Below are 22,803 nucleotides of genomic sequence, written 5' to 3' on the forward strand. Positions count from 1 at the left end.
GAATGGCATCCCTTGCACGAAATAGTGTTATAGAAATAGACTTGATTGATAAATCACGTGACTTCTGCGACTATTATCTAAACCGGTCCGGGGACTCCCCTAGGTCGACTGAGCCTTAAACGAGTACCTGGTGCGGTGTGTGTAAACATCGTCACTGGGGAGACAAAGCCCGCCGGGCGTGGTGCTGGCCACCCACCCTCTCGTGCGCCGTGCTACCTTCATAGGTGCTCGCTAACAGCGCTTGCTCCAACAACAACCACAGCGCGTTAAAGGCCATATTGGGGGATCTCTGTGATTGGTCTCCCCACCCCTTCGAGTGTGACGTCGCCGCATTCCGAGAAACAACGTCGTCTGGTGCGTCTCGTGCGCTTCTCACCATTGGCGTGGCGCTTCAGAGAAACGTCGCGGTAGTTTGTTTCTGACGCCGCGCGGGGCGTGCGCGTGCGCGTGTGTGAGTATATATATAGGACGCTTGGCGATAGCGTGGAGCATCTTCATCATACAGGTGGAGAACCCAACGATCGACAATGAACCGCCTTCTTACAACCATTTTTCTCTTCGCATTCATCTCGGGCAGTTACGGTGAGACGACTGCACACACCACATCAGCTTTGTAGCCTTCGTTTATAGTTTATAGATTCAGTGTATGCCGGGTGATAAACCCCATGAGCAGTAATACTACCTAACGCACTTGTTGTTACCAATGCACTGCTGGATGGAAGCGTCCCCATCCTGTCCATCGTGATGGCTATTTGACCATACTGTAGTTGTGTTGAATAGAACATGTGTTTGTAAATGTTGCGAAGTAACATTCGAGATTTGAAGTTTTCGTGACTGCAAGGATTCATACTCTTTGGTTTTTTCGGTAAAGTCACGTGGGTAAAAAATTAAAATAAATGAAATCACGACGTTTCGGGCGTAACACAAGCGTCCTTCTTCAGGTGGGGACAACTTAGCGAAAGCACAACCGCTTAAGTGTCAGAGTCAGTTTAACACGCAGGATTTCGCGACCAATATCATCCATAATAGAGGTTTTTGGGTTAGATCGTGTAAATATATAAATGTGTCGTTAAAACCCGCCACCACCCGACACGGCCAACACGTAAAGGTTGTCACATAAACAGAACGTGCCAATTCGTCACTAGTACAGCACTAACCGGTGTGTTGTTCGGCGTATATGTACCTATGCGCAGGATATGTAACTGTATGCAACTATCATTTTGACATGACATTATCAATGTTTATGCGCTGCATGAAACAATAGAGAATTTAGAAATTGTTTAATGCAGCCTTGGCGTGCATTAGCCGGACGGTGGTGGCTATGCACGCCCACAATCCAGAACTGTGGAAGCCAGATCACACGAAGATTGTGAAAGCCCCTTCCCGTGGGCGTCGAGGACGTGTCACGCCCTGCCTTGCCACGAGAAGGCGGCCATTAAAAATGTGGACTCCACCACTTCTATGTGTACGGGATAGTGTTTTCCCTCGCACGTGTATCTTACCCCCAGGCGATTTGGTCCCCTCCCCCCGCATGTAAACACTCATTATTCGGCTGATACCACCTTAATGTATAGAGGGCTGCAGAGCTTGAGCAATTGTTGGCACCGGCTCACCGAGTGGGTACAGCATGTCTGCTTGTCTGTGGTTCCTCCTCGCGCCTCTGAGTTCTCGCTTGGAGAGTGAGTACATGTTGTGTGCATTGCAAGTTGAATTATTATTTCTGTACGCCCGTGCCTGCGCCCAAATATTATCTCCATTCCCCACTCACTGGATCAATCGTGGTATCTGAAATGTCCAAAAGCCTCCTGCCTTTGACATTCCTTGCTTGAAGCCGCTGGTGTCCCATCAACAGCATTAAAACATCAACAGGCCAATGCACAAACCTTCATGAATTAAAAATTAAAGGCAAGCTACAGTGCGATTGTGGCCATGTAAGCCAACATATGGAGGGCCATATAGTAAACCATTATCTGCTCTCCTTCAACTGAGGAATTGGACAAACTCTGCAAACTCTTCCCCTGAAGCTCTCTCGTGGCTAGCAGACCTTGACATTGACAAACAGCCATACACACGAATACGCAAGAACAGGAGCAACTGATTTGAATATAAAACAACGGGCAACCCATTTTGCGGACGATTCTACCAACAAAGACTCCCGTTGCGTTGTATTCGACCTTATTTTCGGACGTTACATTTAGAAGTTATAATTGGGGAAGGCGACAATTTCGCAGGAATGTCCTCGCCAAGAGACACAATGTTGTTGTTTTTTTTTCGTCTGACCAACCTTGTGCGAGATATAGAGCGGGACATTTTCGCAAACATGACAATTGCTGATTTAAAGTTTTCGTGACTGCAGGGATTCATATTATTGGTTATTTCGGTAAAGTCACGTAGAAGGGAAACAATAAAATAATAAAAATCTATTAAATTCTCACGAAACGTCGTGGGAATATTTATTATTGTATTATTTCCCTTCTCCGTGACTTTACCGAAAGAACCAATAATATGATAATTACTTTTGGGGAATTCGCAAGCGGAATATTTCAGCCTCATAATTTGAAGGCAGCTGCGCTGTTAAGCCAGCGGCTGGGCTGCAGCCACTTTGTCTGAACTGGTCAGAAATAATCATCTTGAACGTTGTGTATTCCATGACGAAACCTAATACAGTCGTGCACATATACAGATAGAGTCCATAGTGTGCTATATACGGTGTTTGTCTGGTTAAACTGGTTCCTGCCATAGAAATATGAACTGCTGCTCATTGCGTCAGGACGTCCAAGAGCGATGAGCGACGCCCATTCAATGCCACGCGCTGGGGACACACTCCGTCGCCTCTCTAATAGAGTTCGCGCAGCGCTCTTTATACCAACATGAAAATAATAAATTTGCTTCGCATTTGTGTTGGTTGCTCTTGTAACATTTATAATTGCCATTCACAGCCGGGATCATATTAGGAATGGTGGCTGCTGCTGCGGCAGGCGCAGGTGAGTCGACCAAAAATAACGTTGATTACTTTTATTTGTATTTTAGATACTGACATACATTTCACGTGAATACATAGCATTGATTTATAATTGTAAATGTATTTAACATTTTAATGGTATTTATTATATATTCTCGAATTATGAATAAACTTCTACATGTCGTCCATCATTCACTCGAATCAATCTTTCACGATGATCAATCTAATTCGGGGTTCATACTCTGAGAAAAGTTTTCCAACACAGCTGTAGGGATGGATGATGACACATCACCAACAACACGATGTTTAAGTTCTTCAAGGTATCCTTGGTTTGCTAGTGTAGACTTTACTTTTTTGTAACCCCAGAGATGAACATATGATGGTGTTAAGTCGGGTGAACGGGTTGACTTGTCATTATATCAGAAAAGGGGGTTTCCCACGAAACAGAAAGAAAGTACCAATCGATATTCACAACAACCTAAAACCTATACGTCTAATGCATGGTATATACTGTACCAGTGGCGGCTCCTGCAAAATCTCTCAGGGGGGGCAAATGTCTGGATGATTGATAAGGATAAGGTCCACCCATGCAATGGATAAATTAACAGCTTAAGCATGTAAAGGCAACTTCACTTCTTTAATATTAATACTAAATAAAGTGACTCTTACAATACATCTTGTTTGTTTCTATACTCACTATTATTACAATCCACTCAGTTTCTTTTATTAAAGATTCCACTAGGTGGCGACAAAAAATATTGTTGGATGAAACGTGCTTACGTGTGATGACGTAAGCACTTTAGTGCGAGCCCTCCCGGAAGCCATAGAGAATGCATTGCAGCGCCCGCCGTTCGAAAAAAAACATCTTTGAATGTAAGTCTATGGGGCCACTCGGGGCGATTCTCAGCCGGAGTGAAATCGCCCAAAAAGAGGCGGTACTCCACAGAACGTAGCATGACGCTGATTGGACTATATCCAGAGGCACAGTGACGGCTCGCGAAACTCTGTGGTTGAATGACATTGGTGGTGCGTCGCCCAATCGCCCTAATGAAGAAACCGCCCCTGTACTGTACAGTATTTACTGAGTATGCAACTGTTATTGGTAGGAACCTCCTGGTTCCACCAGCCCACAGGGGATTATTGTGTCCGTCCGTCGTGCATCAAAAAATGGGAGGGGTGGGGCTGGGTGGAGAGGGGAGGGTGGGTAGGGGCTAGGTGGGGAGGGTGGGGCTGGGTGGGGGGTGGGAGGGGTGGGGCTGGGTGGGGAGGGGCTGGTCACCCCGTGGTGCCCTTATAAAACTCAACGTTTAACCTACTCACGCCGGCTTGTGCACGCCCTCACAGTTGGGCATATTTGCGGAATACACCACGCCGCCGTTGACCCTGGCCATTGACCGAGCAACCCAACGTTCCTACCAGCTCCCTCCGCAGGAATGTGTTTTGAGTTATACCAAGGTTGTCCACCTCTGAGCTACATAGAACTGGGACAGATCATGGGAAGAAGACATCTCCCAATAAAATAACTGCATGCAAATGCGTAGTCTTGAGTGGTGTATTAGAATGCAACTGTTTAAAACCAGGTCTTATAATGTCCTAATCATGGGGAAATGCAGGGCAGGTGGCAATCCCAAGTGACAATAGTCACTTGCGTTTTTATACACGGAACTTTGAATAAAGCAAATAATTGAGGTCAATATTGTGTATTCACCAAGATTAAAACACAATTATTGACCAGAACTGTGACCCCCAAATCGTAACAATTAATCTAATCCACAATTACTTTGTGAACAAATGGCAAAACTGTTGTTTTTCTCTTCCAACTTTAAAAATGTTCTAATATAATGTAATTGAGCCTGTATTGTCACCCTGACACATGAATTGGGCTCGGTGCAAGGATAGCTTTATAATGCAAGTGCATGACATTACTGTAATATCCATAATCGAGGTTTTTTGGGTTAGATTGCGTAAATATAAATGTAGTTAAACCCGCCACCACCAGACGCAGCCAATTAGTAAAAACAAAAAACTTTTTTACGAATAACATTAGTGGCGAAAGCCTACGTGTTGAACGTACTGTGTGATGTGTGTGCGTGGTACGCAGCGACTGCAGTCACCGGAGTCACCACCGCGGTTTCGACTGCGGGATTCACCTCGGGGGGGATAGCAGCGGGCACCTACGCAGCGTCGATGATGTCCGCGGCTGCAACTGCTGCCGGTGGGGGGGTAGCGGCCGGCAGCACGGTGGCTATTCTGCAGTCCATCGGTACGTTCACGCGCTCTCTATAAACACTGCCGTCGTGGGTTTGGCTCGAGATGAGACCAACGTGTTCTGCACCATTGCATCGCTCGGGGTCTTCCAGCATGCCGTTTGGAACCCCTTTGGCAAGCAGGTTCTAGCTGCTCGTTAATTGGGAGAAATGGTTCTAGTACATATATATATCGGTACTTGGGGAGCAGGCTGGCGCAGTGGTAACATGTGTACCTTCACAACAACAAGGACCTGGGCTCGATGCCTGACTCGGGTGCCTTTCTGTGTGGAGTTTGTCTGTTCTCCCCCTGTTCTGCATGGGTTTCAATACACAGGCAGGCTTCCATCTTCCCAATCAGGACATTCGTTTCCGAACCTATTTGCCAATGCTTTTACCATCACATATGGCTAAGCGTATGATTCATGCTGTGTTTTGAAAGGCAAAGTCACTTCAAGAAAATGCGATGGCATGCACCGCGTCACTGATGTGTTTGTGTTTCCTTCTGCAGGCGTCATTGGACTTGGAGTACTGGGAACTGCAGCAACTGGTGGAATCGGGGCGGCAGGGGGCCTTTTAATTTACGCTCTCATCATATAACCCTCGAGCGAGAGCAGAACCAAATGATGTCTTTAGCAATAGAAATGTATTGACTTGTCACAGTTCAACAATCATTCTCTAAATGTGTAATGGCCTGCAATTGATCCTACGGGCCTTGCGATGAAGAACGCCGATACAAGGAGAGGGGTTTGAGGGGGGAAGTGTGAGAGGGCGGAGAGTCAGCGGAGATAGAGGGCAGAGTTAGGGGAGTCACCGCGTAGATAACGGAGAAGGACGTGACAGCCAGAAGGGTGTTAAGTGTTGTTTGCTCGAATATCGGTGGCCATATAACGCTGTTATTACACGTTGAGCAAATAACCCTGTTGCTAAAGTTAGAGCGGGGAGTTGCGAGTGGCGTTTGAGAGTGGCGGTATCTGCATCAGAGAGGAGTTTTCAGTCACCTCCAATAAAAATTTGTACCCTCAAATAAGCAATAAAAAATAAAATGAAGCACTCTTAACTGAAGCGTGCATTCCATGTTTCGTGTTGTATGCGTGACGTTCCCGACCCCAATCCCGCACCCTCCTCACGGGGCCGGTTCTCCGCCAAATCCATTCTGCTGTGTTCCTCAAGTCCCGTGGTCGTTCCAACTCCTCCGCTGCCCCCCGCTTCTCTTCGGCTCCCCTCCCAACTTCTTTCCCTCCTCATAACCTCTGATGCCTCCCCCCCTGCTCCAGCCACCTCGTAACCCAATTCTGCCCGTCACTCCACGGAGAAGTGCAATCCTCTCTCGTGCCTGTGTGTCTCCGGTCGGTCGTTATCCTGCATTGCGCCTCCGATTAGCGCGGAGTTGGCTACGCACGGTGCGAAATGAGTTCAACGGACACGTGTAGACACCTCCTGCCCTCGTCTCCTCACCGTAGCCTTTGGTGCCATCTCTCCTCCCGTTCGCCTGAGCTCCCTCTTGCCTCCCCAACCCATTACCTCGTTTAACATCACCCTCTATCCTATCCCCTCTGCTCGTCAGCCCTGTGCCTCCTCTTCACCTGCAACCTTGCCACCAGATCTGGCAAAGTCAGAAGGGGGATTCATATTGTGACAACCTCGACGCAAAGCGCCTTGTCGTCACCCGCATCCATCACTGTCGTCATGAAATTGCCACGCGTACAGCAGCAGTGGCATCGGTGGGCTCCTGAAGACGGCAGCAAAGACAACCGACGACTGACATCATTGTGCTCGAACGTCGTGGTCATCGTCATCACAGCCACTCTAGAATGGTGCACGTGTCCAGTCGCTGCCACTGTTGCTAGGAGTGTACCTGGGCACAACGCAGGTCACCTGCGAATTTATTTTGTGCCATGATGGTACAGGGGCGTGTGGACATCGCCTTTTTGTCGTGCGCTTGATGGGGGGGGGGGGAACGAAGAGTCCGGCGGTCCTGTCGTGAAGAACGGCGTCGTCTCTCTACCGCCAGAGGGCACTGCAAGTCCACAATTGGATCTTCCTTTCTGCGCATTGGTCTCACCTGCAAGAACACACCATCCACTGTCGATGTCCACATCGTATACAGTGCTTTAGAGCATTATCAATGTTCGTGTTGTATGTATTAGCCTGTCAAAATGACGGTCACCACAAATCTGGTACAGTACATTTTAGGCGAAACACATCATTGCCTTTTCGGCTAACGCGGTTTTAAAATGTCACTCATTTCCATCCACCCAACGTGAAATCAGTCATCCTTCGGCATCCGTTGATGTTCGCTGTGTTTGGTTTGCTGCGAGTTCGCTTGCAACTCAGGAGATTCAGCGTTTGAACGACATCCTTCCGCCAGAGATCACACTAAATACATGCCTACACAATGTAGCTCGCTTGCTGAACACGGCCCCCAAAGGACCACAATCTCCACAGGCCAGCAACACACTGCACAAACACGCTTCTCTATTTATATAAAAAAGAAATTTCTGAATGTGTGTCTGTTCAAAATGTTGAGCATACTTCCCAACATGCAACAAACTTGAAAGTTGCCATGTGGATACTCTCCAGACTGTACACCATGCAAAAATTATAAAAATAGACTTTTGTATTTTGGGGGGGGGGGGGGGGGCGCTATAATGCATATACTTTGCACGGCAAGTGAGCTAGTAACAGATAAGAGTCATTCATACGTTTATTGAATCGAGCGAGGCTCGAAGGGCTCGTGAAATGCGACAAGCTTCGTCAGAAGAATCGCTTCAACTTTCCACATCCCGTGAACCTCGGTCACCCGAACCTGATTGCAGTCTCATCTCCTGTGATATGGACCCTGGTCCTCCGACACAGCTGAGATTTTACTCCAACCAGAGACATTTAAGCCGGCGGACTTCACAGCTGACTGCTTCGTTTCGGGTGCCTCGGTCACACATCGCCACAGACACAGAGCCATTGCTTAGGGCATTGCCGAGGGCTAGGGCCCTGGGCGAACACGAGGGATTACAAAGTCAGTGTAAGATGATGGATGCGCATTCTGTGTCATTGCTACAAGTGTTTGACTGCTGGAAGGGTGAACTATTCCCACACTTCACGTGTGGGAATAGTTCCCTCGTATCTCAGTTGAAAGGCTAAAAAAGGTGCAACCGTGCAATTGCTTCTAGATTTGAAGCTTTCGTGACTGCAAGGTTTCATATTCTTAGGTTTTTTCGGTAAAGTCACGTAGGTAAAACATCAAAATTAATGAAAATAAAATAAAACACGACGTTTCGGAGGCAACACAAGTCTCCGTCATCAAGTGTCTCCACTAGAGGGAGCTCTAGTGAGTATTGGGATGGACTCCTCAGTGATGACCAGGCACATGAGGAGGAGGTGGGATCACCTACGCACTTTATTCCACCAGACGCGCTCTGCCCATCAACTAACTGCTGGGTGGACAAAGGCGGTGGCGATGTATTAAACGTGCCCATTGTTGTTACTGCCGTGCCTCTGCCATGGCTTGCAGTTCGGAAAGCTGCAATTAGCAAATGACTGGAGAAGATCAACAACAACACAAGTCTACCGCTGCACGAAGATCTCCAAAATCCACCTTCTGAAAGTTCTTCCATCATCAAGACACCCACTGCGGTCTAGACAGCCACGTCAGGACTGCTTGGGTGATACTGGCTGGCGAGATGAGGGGGGTGGGGGGGAGAATCAGCACCGAATTAGTTTCTTGTCGGGGATCCTCCAGTCCGTCCACCCGACTTCACCAAGCCACGCCATCAGGGGGCATTGCTGGCAGGTTGTGGACACAGGGCAAGGCCGTTGCGCTGCCAACCTCCAACGTTGGGGTTTCCGTGACGACTCAAACTGCAGATGTGGCACCGTGCAAACAACGTCGTCCAGGAACCCTCTATCGATATTGGATTTGCTGTAACTATGAAACACAATTGCAGTCTGCATGAACACTACTGGAATAGCATAACATAGATACTGTGCATGGACACGATCACTGCCGACCTGCACACGCCCATTCCATGGTCAATTCTCTACGCGGATGACGTCCTCCTCTCAGATGAAGAGAGAAGAGAAGTGGAAAGACAAACGCGCCTGTGGAAGGAACGTTTGGACGAAAACGGGATGAGGTTCAACATCAAAAAGACGGAGTATATGGAGTGTGGCCCCCAAACCGACGTCACCATCAGCATTGACGGAGAAGATCTGAAGAAAGTGACGGACTTTAAGTACCTGGGCCCCACCATCAGCTCAGATGGTAGCATCACGACTGATGTGAGGTCACGAGTCAATGCGGCGTGGATGAAATGGAGGCAAGTCACCGGAGTCCTCTGTGACCGGAAAATGCCGGATAGGCTTAAGGGAAAAATATACAAGACCATCGTCCGACCGGTGGCACTCTATGGATCCGAGTGCTGGCCAGCCACAACTGTACACGAACAAGCTCTCCACACCATGGAGATGAGGATGCTCAGATGGAGCCTCGGGCTCACTCGATGGGATCGTGTCAGGAACGAAGACGTTCGGAAGCGACTTGGTGTGGCCCCCATTGCGGACAAGATGCTTGAGGCAAGGCTTCGGTGGTACGGCCATGTGATGCGAAGTGAAGAGTCATCAGTGGCCAAGACTGCCATGCGTATTGAGCCAGAGGGCCGCCGTCCACGCGGACGTCCGAAGAAGCGATGGATGATGGATCGAATAAAGGAAGACGTGAAGACGGTCAACGCATCCCCCGAAGATGCCCTGGACCGAGCCAAATGGAGAAGACAATGCCGAAAAGCGGACCCTGCGCCACAGCGGGAACAACGCTAGGAAGAAGATACTGCAAACAGAGGCATTACGTGGTTTCCAAGTGTTATGAGGTGGTGACTCACGATTCATTTTAGTGACCACACCTGGGTCGGTATCCAACAGGTATTCTTTATTTATTATTAATGTAAAAATGATCCTAAACACATCTTAAACTATATCAGCGCACTACCCAGCCACGTTCAAGGTATCAGCTCACTCACACCCCAAGAGAATTCCCGATCTCTGGCTCAGCCCCCCTTCATACAGGCGGAGATATCTCCCTTAACAATGACTCCTTTATTAAACCCAGCTGTTCCCCAATTGCCTCGCTCCCTGGAGGAGTCACCACACTGCCCAAGCAATCATCCTGGGTGTGCGGATCGCACCTCAAATTCCAAAGTGCCCAACCCCAGAGCCATCATCTTCACGGCCATGGCCACGACACAAGAGTGATCCGCCGTCACGGCGTCACCACGCGCTTGGAAGCTATCACTGCGTGGATTCCCAACAGTGACTTTGGTGCGCGTGTTGTTTGCTACGCACGCTCTTGTGTTTGCCCATTGGCCACTCGTCTCCCGTTTACGGGCCCTATGTAAAGACTTGAGCAATAAAATCGCTAAAATTAAAGGTGCGACCCCGAAACTCGTTGAGTCATGCCACTGCCGGCACGAGATGGCCCTTTGGAGCAGTGATTCTCACCCGGGGTGGCTACGTGGACCCCTGGGAGCACGTGGCCACTTCCCAGGGGGTTACGTGAGGGTGGTCTGTACACGCGTGCAATTCTATCATGCACGAGAGTCGTTGGTGAAGTCACGTGCAAATCTGGAGAGGTCAAAGGACGATACATTTTGAATCCATCTGGTAACGTAGAACGATATAATGGACCTTGATAAACTCACTTATCGTAAACAATGTAAGCAACAGAGCGTCCGTTGATGTTGTGTTGTCCGCTTGTAGTTACGAGCTAGTTAAGGATACTTCGAAAAGTTGGTTAAGTTATTGATGTTAATTATTCTTACAGTTAGCTCTCAGAACCCGTGCTGGGTCGGGCAAAGGTGGGGGTTCTCGGTTTGAAACAAAAATAAATGCCACAAGGGCGGTAACAGCAGCAGCAGCAGCAGACAAAGGTTGAGAGAACAACCTCTGCTGTGGAGGATGTCGAGTCTGCTTCTTGCACGCTGATCAAGGTGGCACACCCACATCTGTACCCACCGCACACTTCCTGCCACTAGCGGTATGCCCATCTCCACTGCTGAGTGGACAGAGGCGGCCAAATCTTGACTAAATTCACGTAACTTTACCGAAAGACCCAAGAATATGAATTCCTTCAGTCACAAAAGCTTTAAGTCAAGATTTAACCGTCTCTACGGGGAGGGTTTCCACACAACTATTCAGCCTGATGACGACCGCTTGCGTTGCGATCGAATCGTCGTAGTTTTTTGTTATTTTTGTTATTTTGTTTGAACCTATCTACAGTACGTGGCTTTACCGAAAGACCCAAACAATAGAGGGGAGGAAGTTGAAGAAATGTGAATTGTTTCTGCTCCCGCGCCAGAAGATGGAATAGAACCCTTGCAAGCCCGGGGCTCTACACCATTCCACCAGTGCCGGATGAAGCTCGTGCAGTGTCTGTAGCATTTGTTATAAAGGGGCCCTATTTTTTTTACGTAAATATTAAAACACATACATTTTTAAACTTACATAGTAAAGTAATTGTAGTTTTGTCACGTGCTATAAAGCCAGATAATACGACACATCGCTAATCTTAAACACCCAATCGTTCATAAAAGTTCAAGGCAGTGTAGTACTATAGTAATAGAGCATGTGCAGAATTACTGAACCGGAATTGATAGCTTGAAAGCATTTAGCGCGGCGCCCTTGAAAGTGCCAAGCCTGGAGCAACATGTGTAGCTACTTTTGCATCGAGGATAATCCGGTACTGCATTCCACACGAATGCTACTTGCGCCGTTAAGTGCGCTGTGCATATTTCACGGCAGCGTCCGGAATCGCTCTCCCTTCACGGGAATGACCCCAACTTGTAGCTGCGAGGCGCAACCAAGCTGGAAGGGCAGGGATGACGATTCAAGCGCGCACTCGGCAAATTGACTGAACTTGTGGCCGGTTGGACTGTGCTAATCATTACATCAAGGGAGTTTCCCCGAGCCACTAACGTGTTGTACCAACATCTTGTATCAACATCTTGTACCAACGTGTTTTAACTTGACTTGAACAATTTAGAATGCAAGGCCGCCTCCAGCTCGCACCCCATTCCCATGCCACGGAGATGAATATACACAACGTACACAACATAAACAACGGACACACTATACACAACGTACACAAGACTATATACACAATTATCACATATCATGTTCACTTAGTGTATAATTCTAATGTACTAAAAAGTATTTTTTACACATATATAAATCAGCTCAAGCATCCCATAAATCGATTCAACCTCACCTTTTTAAACTTGCTTTAACGTAAGATTATTTTATAGTGTTCTTTTCTAATATGCCTTCGATAGTAATGTATTATAATGCAAGTTTGTTTTATGTGGACTTTGCTTTTATTCTTCCTGTGATTTAGTCTGTTAACAATGTATTTCTTTTTTATCTCTACGGCACTTTGAATGGCATCCCTTGCACGAAATAGTGTTATGGAAATAGACTTGATTGATAAATCACGTGACTTCTGCGACAATTATCTAAACCGGTCCGGGGACTCCCCTAGGTCGACTGAGCCTTAAACGAGTGCGGTGTGTAAACATCGCCACCGGGGAGACAAAGACGGCCGGGCGTGGTGCTGGCCACCCACCCCCTCGTGCGCCGTGCCACCTTCATAGGTGCTGCTCGCTAACAGCACTTGCCCCAACAACAACCACAGCGCGTTCAAGGCCATATTGGGGGATCTCTGTGATTGGTCTGGAGCTCATGCCCCACCCCTTCGAGTGTGACGTCGCCGCATTCCGAGAAACAACGCCGGCTCGTGCGCTTCTCACCATTGGCGTGGCGCTTCAGAGAAACGTCGCGGCAGTTCGTTACTGACGCCGCGCGGGGTGTGCGCGTGCGTGAGTATATATAGGACGCTTGGCGATAGGACGCTTGGCGATAGCGTGGAGCATAGTCGTCATACAAGCGGAGAACGCTACGAGCGAAAATGTCCCTGCTTCTTTCAACCGTTTTTCTCTTCGCATTCATCTCGGGCAGTTACGGTGAGACGACTGCACACACCACATCAGCTTTGTAGCCTTAGTTTATAGTTTATAGATTCAGTGTATGCCGGGTGATAAATCCCATTAGCAGTAATACTACCGAACGCACTTGTTGTTACCACCAATGCACTGCTGGATGGAAGCGTCCCCATCCTGTCCATCGTGATGGCTATTTGGCCATACTGTAGTTGTGTTGAATAAAACATGTGTTTGTAAATGTTGCGAAGTAACATTCGAGATTTGAAGTTTTCGTGACTGCAAGGATTCATACTCTTTGGTTTTTTCGGTAAAGTCACGTAGGTAAAAAATTAAAAATAAATTAAATCACGACGTTTCGAGCATAACACAAGCGTCCTTCTTCAGGTGGGGACAACTTAGCGAAAGCACAACCGCTTAAGTGTCAGAGTCAGTTTAACACGCAGGATTTCGCGACCAATATCCATAAAAGAGGTTTTTGGGTTAGATCGTGTAAATATATAAATGTGTCGTTAAAACCCGCCACCACCCGACACAACCAATACGTAAAGGTTGTCACATAAACAGAACGTGCCAATTCGTCACTAGTACAGCACTAACCGGTGTGTTGTTCGGCGTATATGTACCTATGCGCAGGATATGTAACTGTATGCAACTATCATTTTGACATGACATTTTCAATGTTTATGCGCTGCATGAAACAATAGAGACTTTAGAAATTGTTTAATGCAGCCTTGGCGTGCATTAGCCGGACGGTGGTGGCTATGCACGCCCACAATCCAGCACTGTGGAAGACAGATCACACGAAGATTGTGAAAGCCCCTTCCCGTGGGCGTCGAGGACGTGCCACGCCCTGGCTTGCCACGAGAAGGCGGCCATTAAAAATGTGGACTCCACCACTTCTATGTGTACGGGATAGTGTTTTGCCCTCGCACGTGTATCTTTTCCCAGGCGATTTGGTCCCCCCCCCCCCCCCCCCGCATGTAAACACTCATTATTCGGCTGATACCACCTTAATGTACGCCCGGGCCTGCGCCCAAATATTATCTCCATTCCCCAGTCACTGGATAAATCGTGGTATCTGAAATGTCCAAAAGCCTCCTGCCTTTGATATTCCTTGCTTGAAGCCGCTGGTGTCCCATCAACAGCATTAAAACATCAACAGGCCAATGCACAAACCTTCATGAATTAAAAATTAAAGGCAAGCCACAGTGCGATTGTGGCCATGTAAGCCAACATATGGAGGGCCATATAGTAAACCATTATCTGCTCTCCTTCAACGGAGGAATTTGACAAACGCCGCAAACTCTTCGCCTGAAGCTCTCACGTGGCTAACAGACTTTGACATTAGCAAACAGCTCCTGTATTGCCATACACACGAATACGCAAGAACAGGAGCACCCGATTTGAATATAAAACAACGGGCAACCCATTTTGCGGACGATTCTACCAACAAAGACTCCCGTTGCGTTGTCTTCGACCTTATTTTCGGACGTTACTTTTAGAAGTTTTAATTGGTGAAGGCGACAATTTCGCAGGAATGTCCTCGCCAAGAGACACAATGTTGTTGTTTTTTTTTCGTCTGACCAACCTTGTGCGAGATATAGAGCGGGGCATTTGCGCAAACATGATCATTACTTTTGGAGAATTCGCAAGCGGAATATTTCAACCTCATACTTTGAAGGCAGCCGCACTGGTTCTTGCCATAGAAATATGGACTTCTGACCATTGCCTCAGGACATCCAAGAGCGATGAGCGACGCCCATTCAATGCCACGCGCTGGGGACACACTCCGTCGCCTCTGTAATAGAGTTCGCGCAGCGCTCTTTATACCAACATGAAAATAATAAATTAGCTTCGCATTTGTGTTGGTTGCTCTTGTAACATCTATAATTGTCGTTGTTCACAGCCGGCATCAAAACAGGAGTTGCGGCTGCTGCGACAGGCGCAGGTGAGTCGACCAAAAATAACGTTGATTACTTTTATTTGTATTTTAGATACTGACATACATTTCACGTGAATACATAGCATTGATTTATAATTGTAAATGTATTTAACATTTTAATGGTATTTATTATATATTCTCGAATTATGAATAAACTTCTACATGTCGTCCATCATTCACTCGAATCAATCTTTCACGATGCTCAATCTAATTCGGGGTTCAAACTCTGAGAAAAGTTTTCCAACACAGCTGTAGGGATGGATGATGACACAGCACCAACAACACGATGTTTAAGTTCTTCAAGGTACCCTTGGTCTGCTAGTGCATGTAGACTTTACTTTTTTGTAACCCCAGAGATGAACATCTAATGGTGCTAACTGCTAAGTCGGGTGAACGGGCTGACTTGTCATTATATCAGAAAAGGGGGTTTCCCATAAAACAGAAAGAAAGTACCAATCGATATTCACAACAACCTAAAAGGTATAAGTCTAATGCATATATTCTTATCAAATTTATGTTAGTATCTCGAATAACAATAATACTTAAATTTTCTTTTTGGTATATACTGTACATTATTTACTGAGTATACAACTGTTACTGGTAGGAACCTCTTGGTTCCACCAGCCCACAGGGGATTATTGTGTCCGTCCGTCGTGCATATAAAAATGGGAGGGATGGGGCTGGGTGGGGAGGGGCTGGGTGGGGAGGGGCTGGGTGGGGAGGGTGAGGGTGGGATGGGTGGGGCTTGTACCCGCCCTCACAGTCGGCCATATTTGCGGAATACACCACGCCGCCGTTGACCCTGGCCATTGACCGAGCCACCCAACGTTCCTACCAGCTCCCTTCGCAGGAATGTGTTTTGAGTTGTACCAAGGTTGTCCACCTCTGAGCTACAAAGAACTGGGACAGATCATGGGAAGAAGACATCTCCCAATAAAATAACTGCATGCAAATGCGTAGTCTTGAGTGGTGTATTAGAATGCAACTGCTTAAAACCAGGTCTTATAATGTCCTAATCATGGGGAAATGCAGGGTTGGTGGCATCCCCAAGTGACAATAGTCACTTGCGTTTTTATACACGGAACTTTGAACAAAACAAATAATTGAGGTCAATATTGTGTATTCACCACGATTAAAACACAATTATTGACCATAAGTGTGACCCCCAAATCGTTACAATCCATCTAATCCACAATTGCTTTGTGAACAAATGGCAAAACTGTTGTTTTTTTCTTCCGACTTTAATTTTTTCTAATATAATGTAGTTGAGCCTGCATTGTCACCCTGACACATGAATTGGGCTCGGTGCAAGGATAGCTTTATACTGCAAGTGCATGACATTACTGTAATATCCATAACCGAGGTTTTTTGGGTTAGATTGCGTAAATACAAATGTAAAAACAAAAAACTTTTTTTACGAATAACATTAGTGGCGAAAGCCTACGTGTTGAACGTACTGTGTGATGTGTGTGCGTGGTACGCAGCGACTGTAGTCACCGGAGTCACCACCGCGGTTTCGGCTGCGGGATTCACCTCGGCAGGGATAACAGCGGGCTCCTACGCAGCGTCGATGATGGCCGCGGCTGCAACCGCTGGTGGTGGCGGTGTAGCGGCCGGCAGCACGGTGGCTATTCTGCAGTCCATCGGTACGTTCACGCGCACTCTATAAACACTGCCATCGTGGGTTTGGCTCGAGATGAGACCAACGTGTTCTGCACCATTGCATCGCTCGGGCTCTTCCAGCATGTCGTTTGGAACCCCTTTGGCACGCAGGTTCCAGCTGCTGGTTAATGGGGCCATGATTGGGAGAAATGGTTCTAGTACATATATATTTCCATTTAAAGCTTTCGTGACTGCAGGGATTCATCTTCTTGGTTCTTTCGGTAAAGTTACGTAGAAGGGAAATAATAAAATAATAAAAATAAAACTGAATAAAATACAATTCTCACGACGTTTCGGCCACAACACAAGCAGCCGTCCACAGGTGAAGACAGAGCTGTCTGAAAGACAAGGCTCCAATAAACACTGCTAAGCTTGGCAGCGTATTTTAAGCTGGGTGGGAGGAGAAGAGCGCCTTGACAAAGGAGTTTACATATCAACAGAATAATTTAGCATTGAATAAGCTGTGTTAATGTGAGAGAATTAGCAGGATGTGAAAGTCAGAAATGAGCATGTAACTGGGAGATTAGCATGATGTTAATGTGAGGAATTAGCATGTCACTGGTCACGGAAGTGGCTATGTTAAAGTCAGAGTTAACATATCAACAGAGGCATTTAGTATATTGACGCTAAAGAACTGCAACCACCCACTATCATACAATAAACCGATGTGAAAGAACTAAATATAAACTACATCAATATAATCAATGTACTCAGTATATTCTCCAATAAGCTGAGCTTTTAACATTAAGTAACTGGGTATACAATACACTATATAATGACTATCATATAGTGAACCTATAAAAAAATTAAATATAAACTACATCAATATCATAAATATACTCAATATAATCTCCAATAAGCTGAGCAACTAACAATAAGTTATTATACATTACACTTCAATGTCGCAAAAATTATTATAATATGCCTCCATCTAATATTTTTTCTTACATCACACGACTGTACCCCGTATTATAAACTGCCATAGACAGACCCCAACATTGAATTATACACTGCGTTACTATAGACTATAATAATATTAGAATTGTAATATTACACTTTGTATTATTCTACCAACCCTACTGTATACCACACTGCTGTATATTCACTATGCAATTACGATATTACCTCATGAATTAAATTAAACATTACACTGTTATACTATTTACGTGACTTTACCGAAAGAACCAAGAAGATACATATATATCGGTACTTGGGGAGCAGGCTGGCGCAGTGGTAACACGTGTACCTTAACAACAACAAGGACCTGGGCTCGATGCCTGACTCGGGTGCCTTTCTGTGTGGAGTTTGTCTGTTCTCCCCCTGTTCTGCATGGGTTTCAATACACAGGCAGGCTTCCATCTACCCAATCAGGACATTCGTTTCCGAACCTATTTGCCATGCGTTTACCATCACATATGGCTAAGCGTATGATTCATGCTGTGTTTTGAAAGGCAAAGTCACTTCAAGAAAATGCGATGGCATGCACCGCGTCACTGATGTGTTTGTGTTTCCTTCTGCAGGCGTCATTGGACTTGGAGCACTGGGAAATGTAGCAACTGGTGGCATCGGGGCGTTAGTGGGCCTTTCCATTTACGGTCTAATCAAGGCAGTCAGCAAATAACCCTCGAGCGAGAGCAGAACCAAATTATGTCTTTATCAATTCAACATTTATTGACTTGTCACAGTTCAACAATAATTCTGTAAATGTGTAATGGCCTGCAATTGATCCTACGTCTGGCCTGAGGAGGGGGGTAACGTGTGGAAGGATCCGCGAGGGCGAGTCGTCGTGAGGGCCGTGCTCGCGATGAGAGCTTGGAGTTGGGGCTGCCGCACAGCGTTAACAAGTTACAGGTCGCGAGTGTTTAGATAAAAACAAGTTCTGCTGGCATGAGACTTGTCTGTGTGGGCGGTGATTCTGCCCGGCACCGCAGACACACGGGACCCTCGTCCCGGCCCACGGGTGAGGGGTCGTCGTGTCCCATCCCCACACGCCACCCTGAATTTTATTATTATTATAACAAAGCGACTTGCTACCACCTCACTACCCTAAACAAAGTGCTGGATCGCCTTAGTAAAAAAATACAAAGATAATTTAGCGGGTATTCTGAGCAGATCGGTGAAGGTGTGGCAAGCTGGTGCTGTCTTGGGCGACCAGCTGTTTAAATTGCGATTAAAAATAAAATATTTTAATGATCTGCATGCAACCCCTCCCCCCCTCCCCCAATACTTGTATCACCCATCTCTTGTTGTTGTGACTGTTATCTCAGACGTCGGGACCATTGAGGGTGTGCGCTGAGTGGGGGAAGGGACATCAGGCAGTGCAGGGGCAGGTGCTAAGCAAAGGGTGAACGTGAGGGCAGCTGGGAGAACGGGAGAGGATGCTCGAGCAGGAGAGTGGAGCCTGTGCAGAGGATATAGGGCAGCGTTCTTCACTCGATTTCAGAAGGGGGAGGGGCCACTTTCGCCGATAAGACATCATCAGCAGCAGTGTGAGGTCCGCCACACATTTGAAACCATCGGGATTTTGACAGCAGCACGATGATGATGATGGGAGGTGTTGTCACAATTCGAGTCTTGTCGGGGTGCCGCGCGTCAGGAGCCGCCAGTGGCCCCCGGGCCTTGCGATGAAGAACGCCGATACAAGGAGAAGGGGTTTGAGGGGGGAAGTGTGAGAGGGTGGAGAGTCAGCGGAGATAGAGGGCAGAGTTAGGGGAGTCACCGCGTAGATAAGGGAGAAGGACGTGACAGCCAGAAGGGTGTTAAGTGTTGTTTGCTCGAATATCGGTGGCCATATAACGCTGTGATTACACGTTGAGCTAATAACCCTGTTGCTAAAGTTGGAGCGGGGAGTTGCGAGTGGTGTTTGAGAGCGGCGGTATCTGCATCAGAAAGGAGTGTTAGTCACCTCCAATAAAATTTTGTACCCTCAAATAAGCAATACAAAATAAAATGAAGCACTCTTAACTGAAGCGTGTATTCCATGTTTCGTGTTGTATGCGTGACGTTCCCGACCCCAATCCCGCACCCTCCTCACGGGGCCGGTTCTCCGCCAAATCCACTCTGCTGTGTTCCTCAAGTCCCGTGGTCGTTCCAACTCCTCCGCTGCCCCCCGCTTCTCTTCGGCTCCCCTCCCAACTTCTTTCCCTCCTCATAACCTCTGATGCCTCCCCCCCTGCTCCAGCCACCTCGTAACCCAATTCTGCCCGTCACTCCACAGAGAAGTGTAATCCTCTCTCGTGCCTGTGTGTCTCCGGTCGGTCGTTATCCTGCATTGCGCCTCCGATTAGCGCGGAGTTGGCTACGCACGGTGCGAAATGAGTTCAACGGACACGTGTAGACACATCCTGCCCTCGTCTCCTCACCGTAGCCTTTGGTGCCATCTCTCCTCCCGTTCGCCTGAGCTCCCTCTTGCCTCCCCAACCCATTACCTCGTTTAGCATCACCCTCTACCCTATCCCCTCTGCTCGTCAGCCCTGTGCCTCTTCACCTGCAACCTTGCCACCAGATCTGGCAAAGTCAGAAGGGGGATTCATATTGTGACAACCTCGACGCAAAGCGCCTTGTCGTCACCCGCATCCATCACTGTCGTCATGAAATTGCCACGCGTACAGCAGCAGTGGCATCGGTGGGCTCCTGAAGACGGCAGCAAAGACAACCGACGACTGACATCATTGTGCTCGAACGTCGTGTCCATCGTCATCACAGCCACTCGAGAATGGTGCACGTGTCCAGTCGCTGCCACTGTTGCTAGGAGTGTACCTGGGCACAACGCAGGTCACCTGCACATTTATTTTGTGCCATGATGGTGCAGGACGTGTGGACATCGCGTTTCTGTCGTGCGCTTGATGGGGGGGGGAACGAAGAGTCCGGCGGTCCTGTCGTGAAGAACGGCGTCGTCTCTCTACCGCCAGAGGGCACTGCAAGTCCATAGTTGGATATTCCTTTCTGCGCATTGGTCTCACCTGCACGAACACACCATCCACTGTCGATGTCCACATCGTATACAGTGCTTTAGAGCATTATTACTGTTGGTGGTGTATGTATTAGCCTGTCAAAATGACGGTCACCACAAATCTGGTACAGTACATTGTAGGCCAAACACATCATTGCCGTTTCGGCTAACTCGGTTTTAAAATGTCACTCATTTCCATCCACCCGACGTGAAATCACGAGTGTGTGTCTGCAGAGGCTTGGCTAGAGCGATACACATCGTGAGAACACTCGAGTGACACTTCATACCCATACATCCAGCCCGCGCTGGATGTATCTTTATACATAAACGATAATTACAAAGTGCACTTTTAAAATGTATCAGATAAGAAGTGTCCACATGCAGTGCAGTTTTTCCTAGATTGCTGCACCCCCCGCCCTGAAAGGCTGAGATATATCACGTGAAGTCACGATTCAAAGTGCATGCGATGCCAAGCTTCAGAAACAGGGCGAGTGGCTGTGTTGTGATAGTTGGTGTGGGGCTCAAGGGACGGAGTGGAAGGCAGCGGGGGTGAGATGACGGCGAGTTACTGAGGGCTTTGATGTTGTTGTTGTTAAAGGAAGACAAGTTGGTGGTGATTTAGAGTGCGTGGAGGGAGGGAGAATAAAGAGGATGTCTCGGGGCTTAATGGAAGAGGATTCGGTGGTAAGGTGAACATGATGGGGTAGACCAAGTGGTGAGTTTGTGCGGGGATAAGGGAATATGACGGGATGAGTGTGAGAAGAGCGTTGTGTGCAGCTTAAGAAATGTTTCCTGTATATATCAGTTTAACACGTGGCCGGCTTTCGCGAACAAAATTCATAATAAAGGTTTTTGGATGGGATCGCGTAAGTATAAATGTGTCGTAACCCTCCACCACCCGACACAGCCAATTAGTAAGGGATTTGTCACATAAACAAAATGCCAATTAGTTACGAGTACAGTGTAGTGTATAGTGTAGTGTATAGTGTAGTGTAGAGTGTAGTGTATAGTAGTGTAGTCTATAGTGTAGTGTATAGTGTATTGTAGAGTGTAGTGTATAGTGTAGTGTAGTGTAGTGTATAGTAGTGTAGTGTATAGTGTAGTGTATAGTAGTGTAGTGTATAGTGTAGTTACTACTTGAGCCCACCGGTGTGTTGGAGAGTAAATCCACAACGTTTACAATTTGAGTAAGTTCGACGTTTCGCTGGCGATGCCTTCCCGCACACTGTGCCGGTGGCCTCAGAGGTTGCTTGAGACACGTCAGCAGGATGCGTGCTGCAGGATGTTGAAGCGAGGGGCGAGGGACTGGCTGAGACAACCCATCGTCACTGATTGTTAGCCGTGCCTGCGAAGTCATGAACTCAAGTTCACAGGGCAATAAATACCACACGACTCCCATACAATTCAAAAACAAAAATAAGAATAGAATACGACTAGTTATGAACTAGGGTACATCAGATTTGTTTAATTATATTTCCGTTGATATGTTCCCGTGTGTTAATGTTCAAGGCTTATCTTTTGAAGTTTACACCGATGGTTGTCGTGTATTTTTAATTTAGAATTGTATTGAATTGCATTTTATATATACTCTGCTTTAAAAAAAAAATGATTTTTCTAGCACTGAAGTTTTGCACGATGAATGCTGTCTCACTTAGATCTTAGTTTTATATAAACGAGAACAATGTCTATATTTAATGTAATAACATAGTCATGAGTGTACTGCATGAGGGGCCGTCCATAAATGACGTCACGCGATTTTGTACGATGTTTTACCCCCCTCCTTCGTCACACGGCGTCACAAAAAGTCAGACCCCCCCCCCTCAAAAATGACGGCACAAAGCTCTGCCCCTCCCCCAAATAAAACATGCTTCAAATCGCTTTAAACTATTGTCATCGTAGTGCGTATTTAATGTGGCGCTACACTCTGATGTTGTAGGAGAAAACATGTATTAAAAGTATATTTAATTAAGTAGAACGTGTTGTCTATATTTATTTAAAGTTGCGCATCTTGATGTGACGTCACATTTCTCAACCCCCCCCCCTCGTCACAC

The 22,803-nt window shown here is 47.1% G+C and overlaps 2 protein-coding genes across 3 annotated transcripts; both read left to right on the forward strand.

Moving 5' to 3' along the window:
• The first annotated feature begins 157 nt into the window (after positions 1 to 157).
• Positions 158 to 19,764, forward strand: LOC133344586 (interferon alpha-inducible protein 27-like protein 2A). Of its 2 annotated transcripts, XR_009755356.1 has the most exons (5): positions 158 to 582; positions 2,940 to 2,984; positions 5,064 to 5,225; positions 5,720 to 5,902; positions 18,517 to 19,764. XR_009755356.1 is itself a non-coding variant. In XM_061554582.1 (4 exons), the coding sequence occupies exons 1-4, from the start codon at positions 528 to 530 to the stop codon at positions 5,806 to 5,808; spliced, it is 351 nt and encodes a 116-aa protein (XP_061410566.1). In that variant the 5' UTR covers positions 166 to 527; the 3' UTR covers positions 5,809 to 6,273. The 2 variants fall into 2 exon arrangements, 1 of the variants encoding a protein (XP_061410566.1); XM_061554582.1 differs by lacking the exon at positions 18,517 to 19,764 and having other exon boundaries at positions 166 to 582; positions 5,720 to 6,273.
• Positions 13,004 to 19,764, forward strand: LOC133344585 (interferon alpha-inducible protein 27-like protein 2A). The gene is made up of 4 exons (XM_061554581.1): positions 13,004 to 13,217; positions 15,103 to 15,144; positions 16,623 to 16,784; positions 18,321 to 19,764. Exons 1-4 carry the CDS (start codon positions 13,163 to 13,165, stop codon positions 18,419 to 18,421), a joined length of 360 nt encoding a protein of 119 aa, XP_061410565.1. The 5' UTR covers positions 13,004 to 13,162; the 3' UTR covers positions 18,422 to 19,764.
• Positions 19,765 to 22,803: the final 3,039 nt, after the last annotated feature.

The sequence above is a fragment of the Lethenteron reissneri genome, chromosome 20 (genome assembly GCF_015708825.2).
Source record: "Lethenteron reissneri isolate LAM-NWPU_2019-01 chromosome 20, ASM1570882v1, whole genome shotgun sequence".
In the NCBI taxonomy this organism is placed as follows: Eukaryota; Metazoa; Chordata; class Hyperoartia; order Petromyzontiformes; family Petromyzontidae; genus Lethenteron; species Lethenteron reissneri.

What these genes read in the sequence shown, in the direction of transcription:
- LOC133344586 (XM_061554582.1), top strand. Translation starts at nt 528, where the DNA reads ATGAACCGCCTTCTTACAACCATTTTTCTCTTCGCATTCATCTCGGGC. An exon ending in ATTCATCTCGGGCAGTTACG is followed by an intron (nt 583 to 2,939) that starts GTGAGACGACTG and finishes TGCCATTCACAG; the next exon opens with CCGGGATCATATTAGGAATG. An exon ending in GGCTATTCTGCAGTCCATCG is followed by an intron (nt 5,226 to 5,719) that starts GTACGTTCACGC and finishes TTCCTTCTGCAG; the next exon opens with GCGTCATTGGACTTGGAGTA.
- LOC133344585 (XM_061554581.1), top strand. Translation starts at nt 13,163, where the DNA reads ATGTCCCTGCTTCTTTCAACCGTTTTTCTCTTCGCATTCATCTCGGGC. An exon ending in GGCTGCTGCGACAGGCGCAG is followed by an intron (nt 15,145 to 16,622) that starts GTGAGTCGACCA and finishes CGTGGTACGCAG; the next exon opens with CGACTGTAGTCACCGGAGTC. An exon ending in GGCTATTCTGCAGTCCATCG is followed by an intron (nt 16,785 to 18,320) that starts GTACGTTCACGC and finishes TTCCTTCTGCAG; the next exon opens with GCGTCATTGGACTTGGAGCA.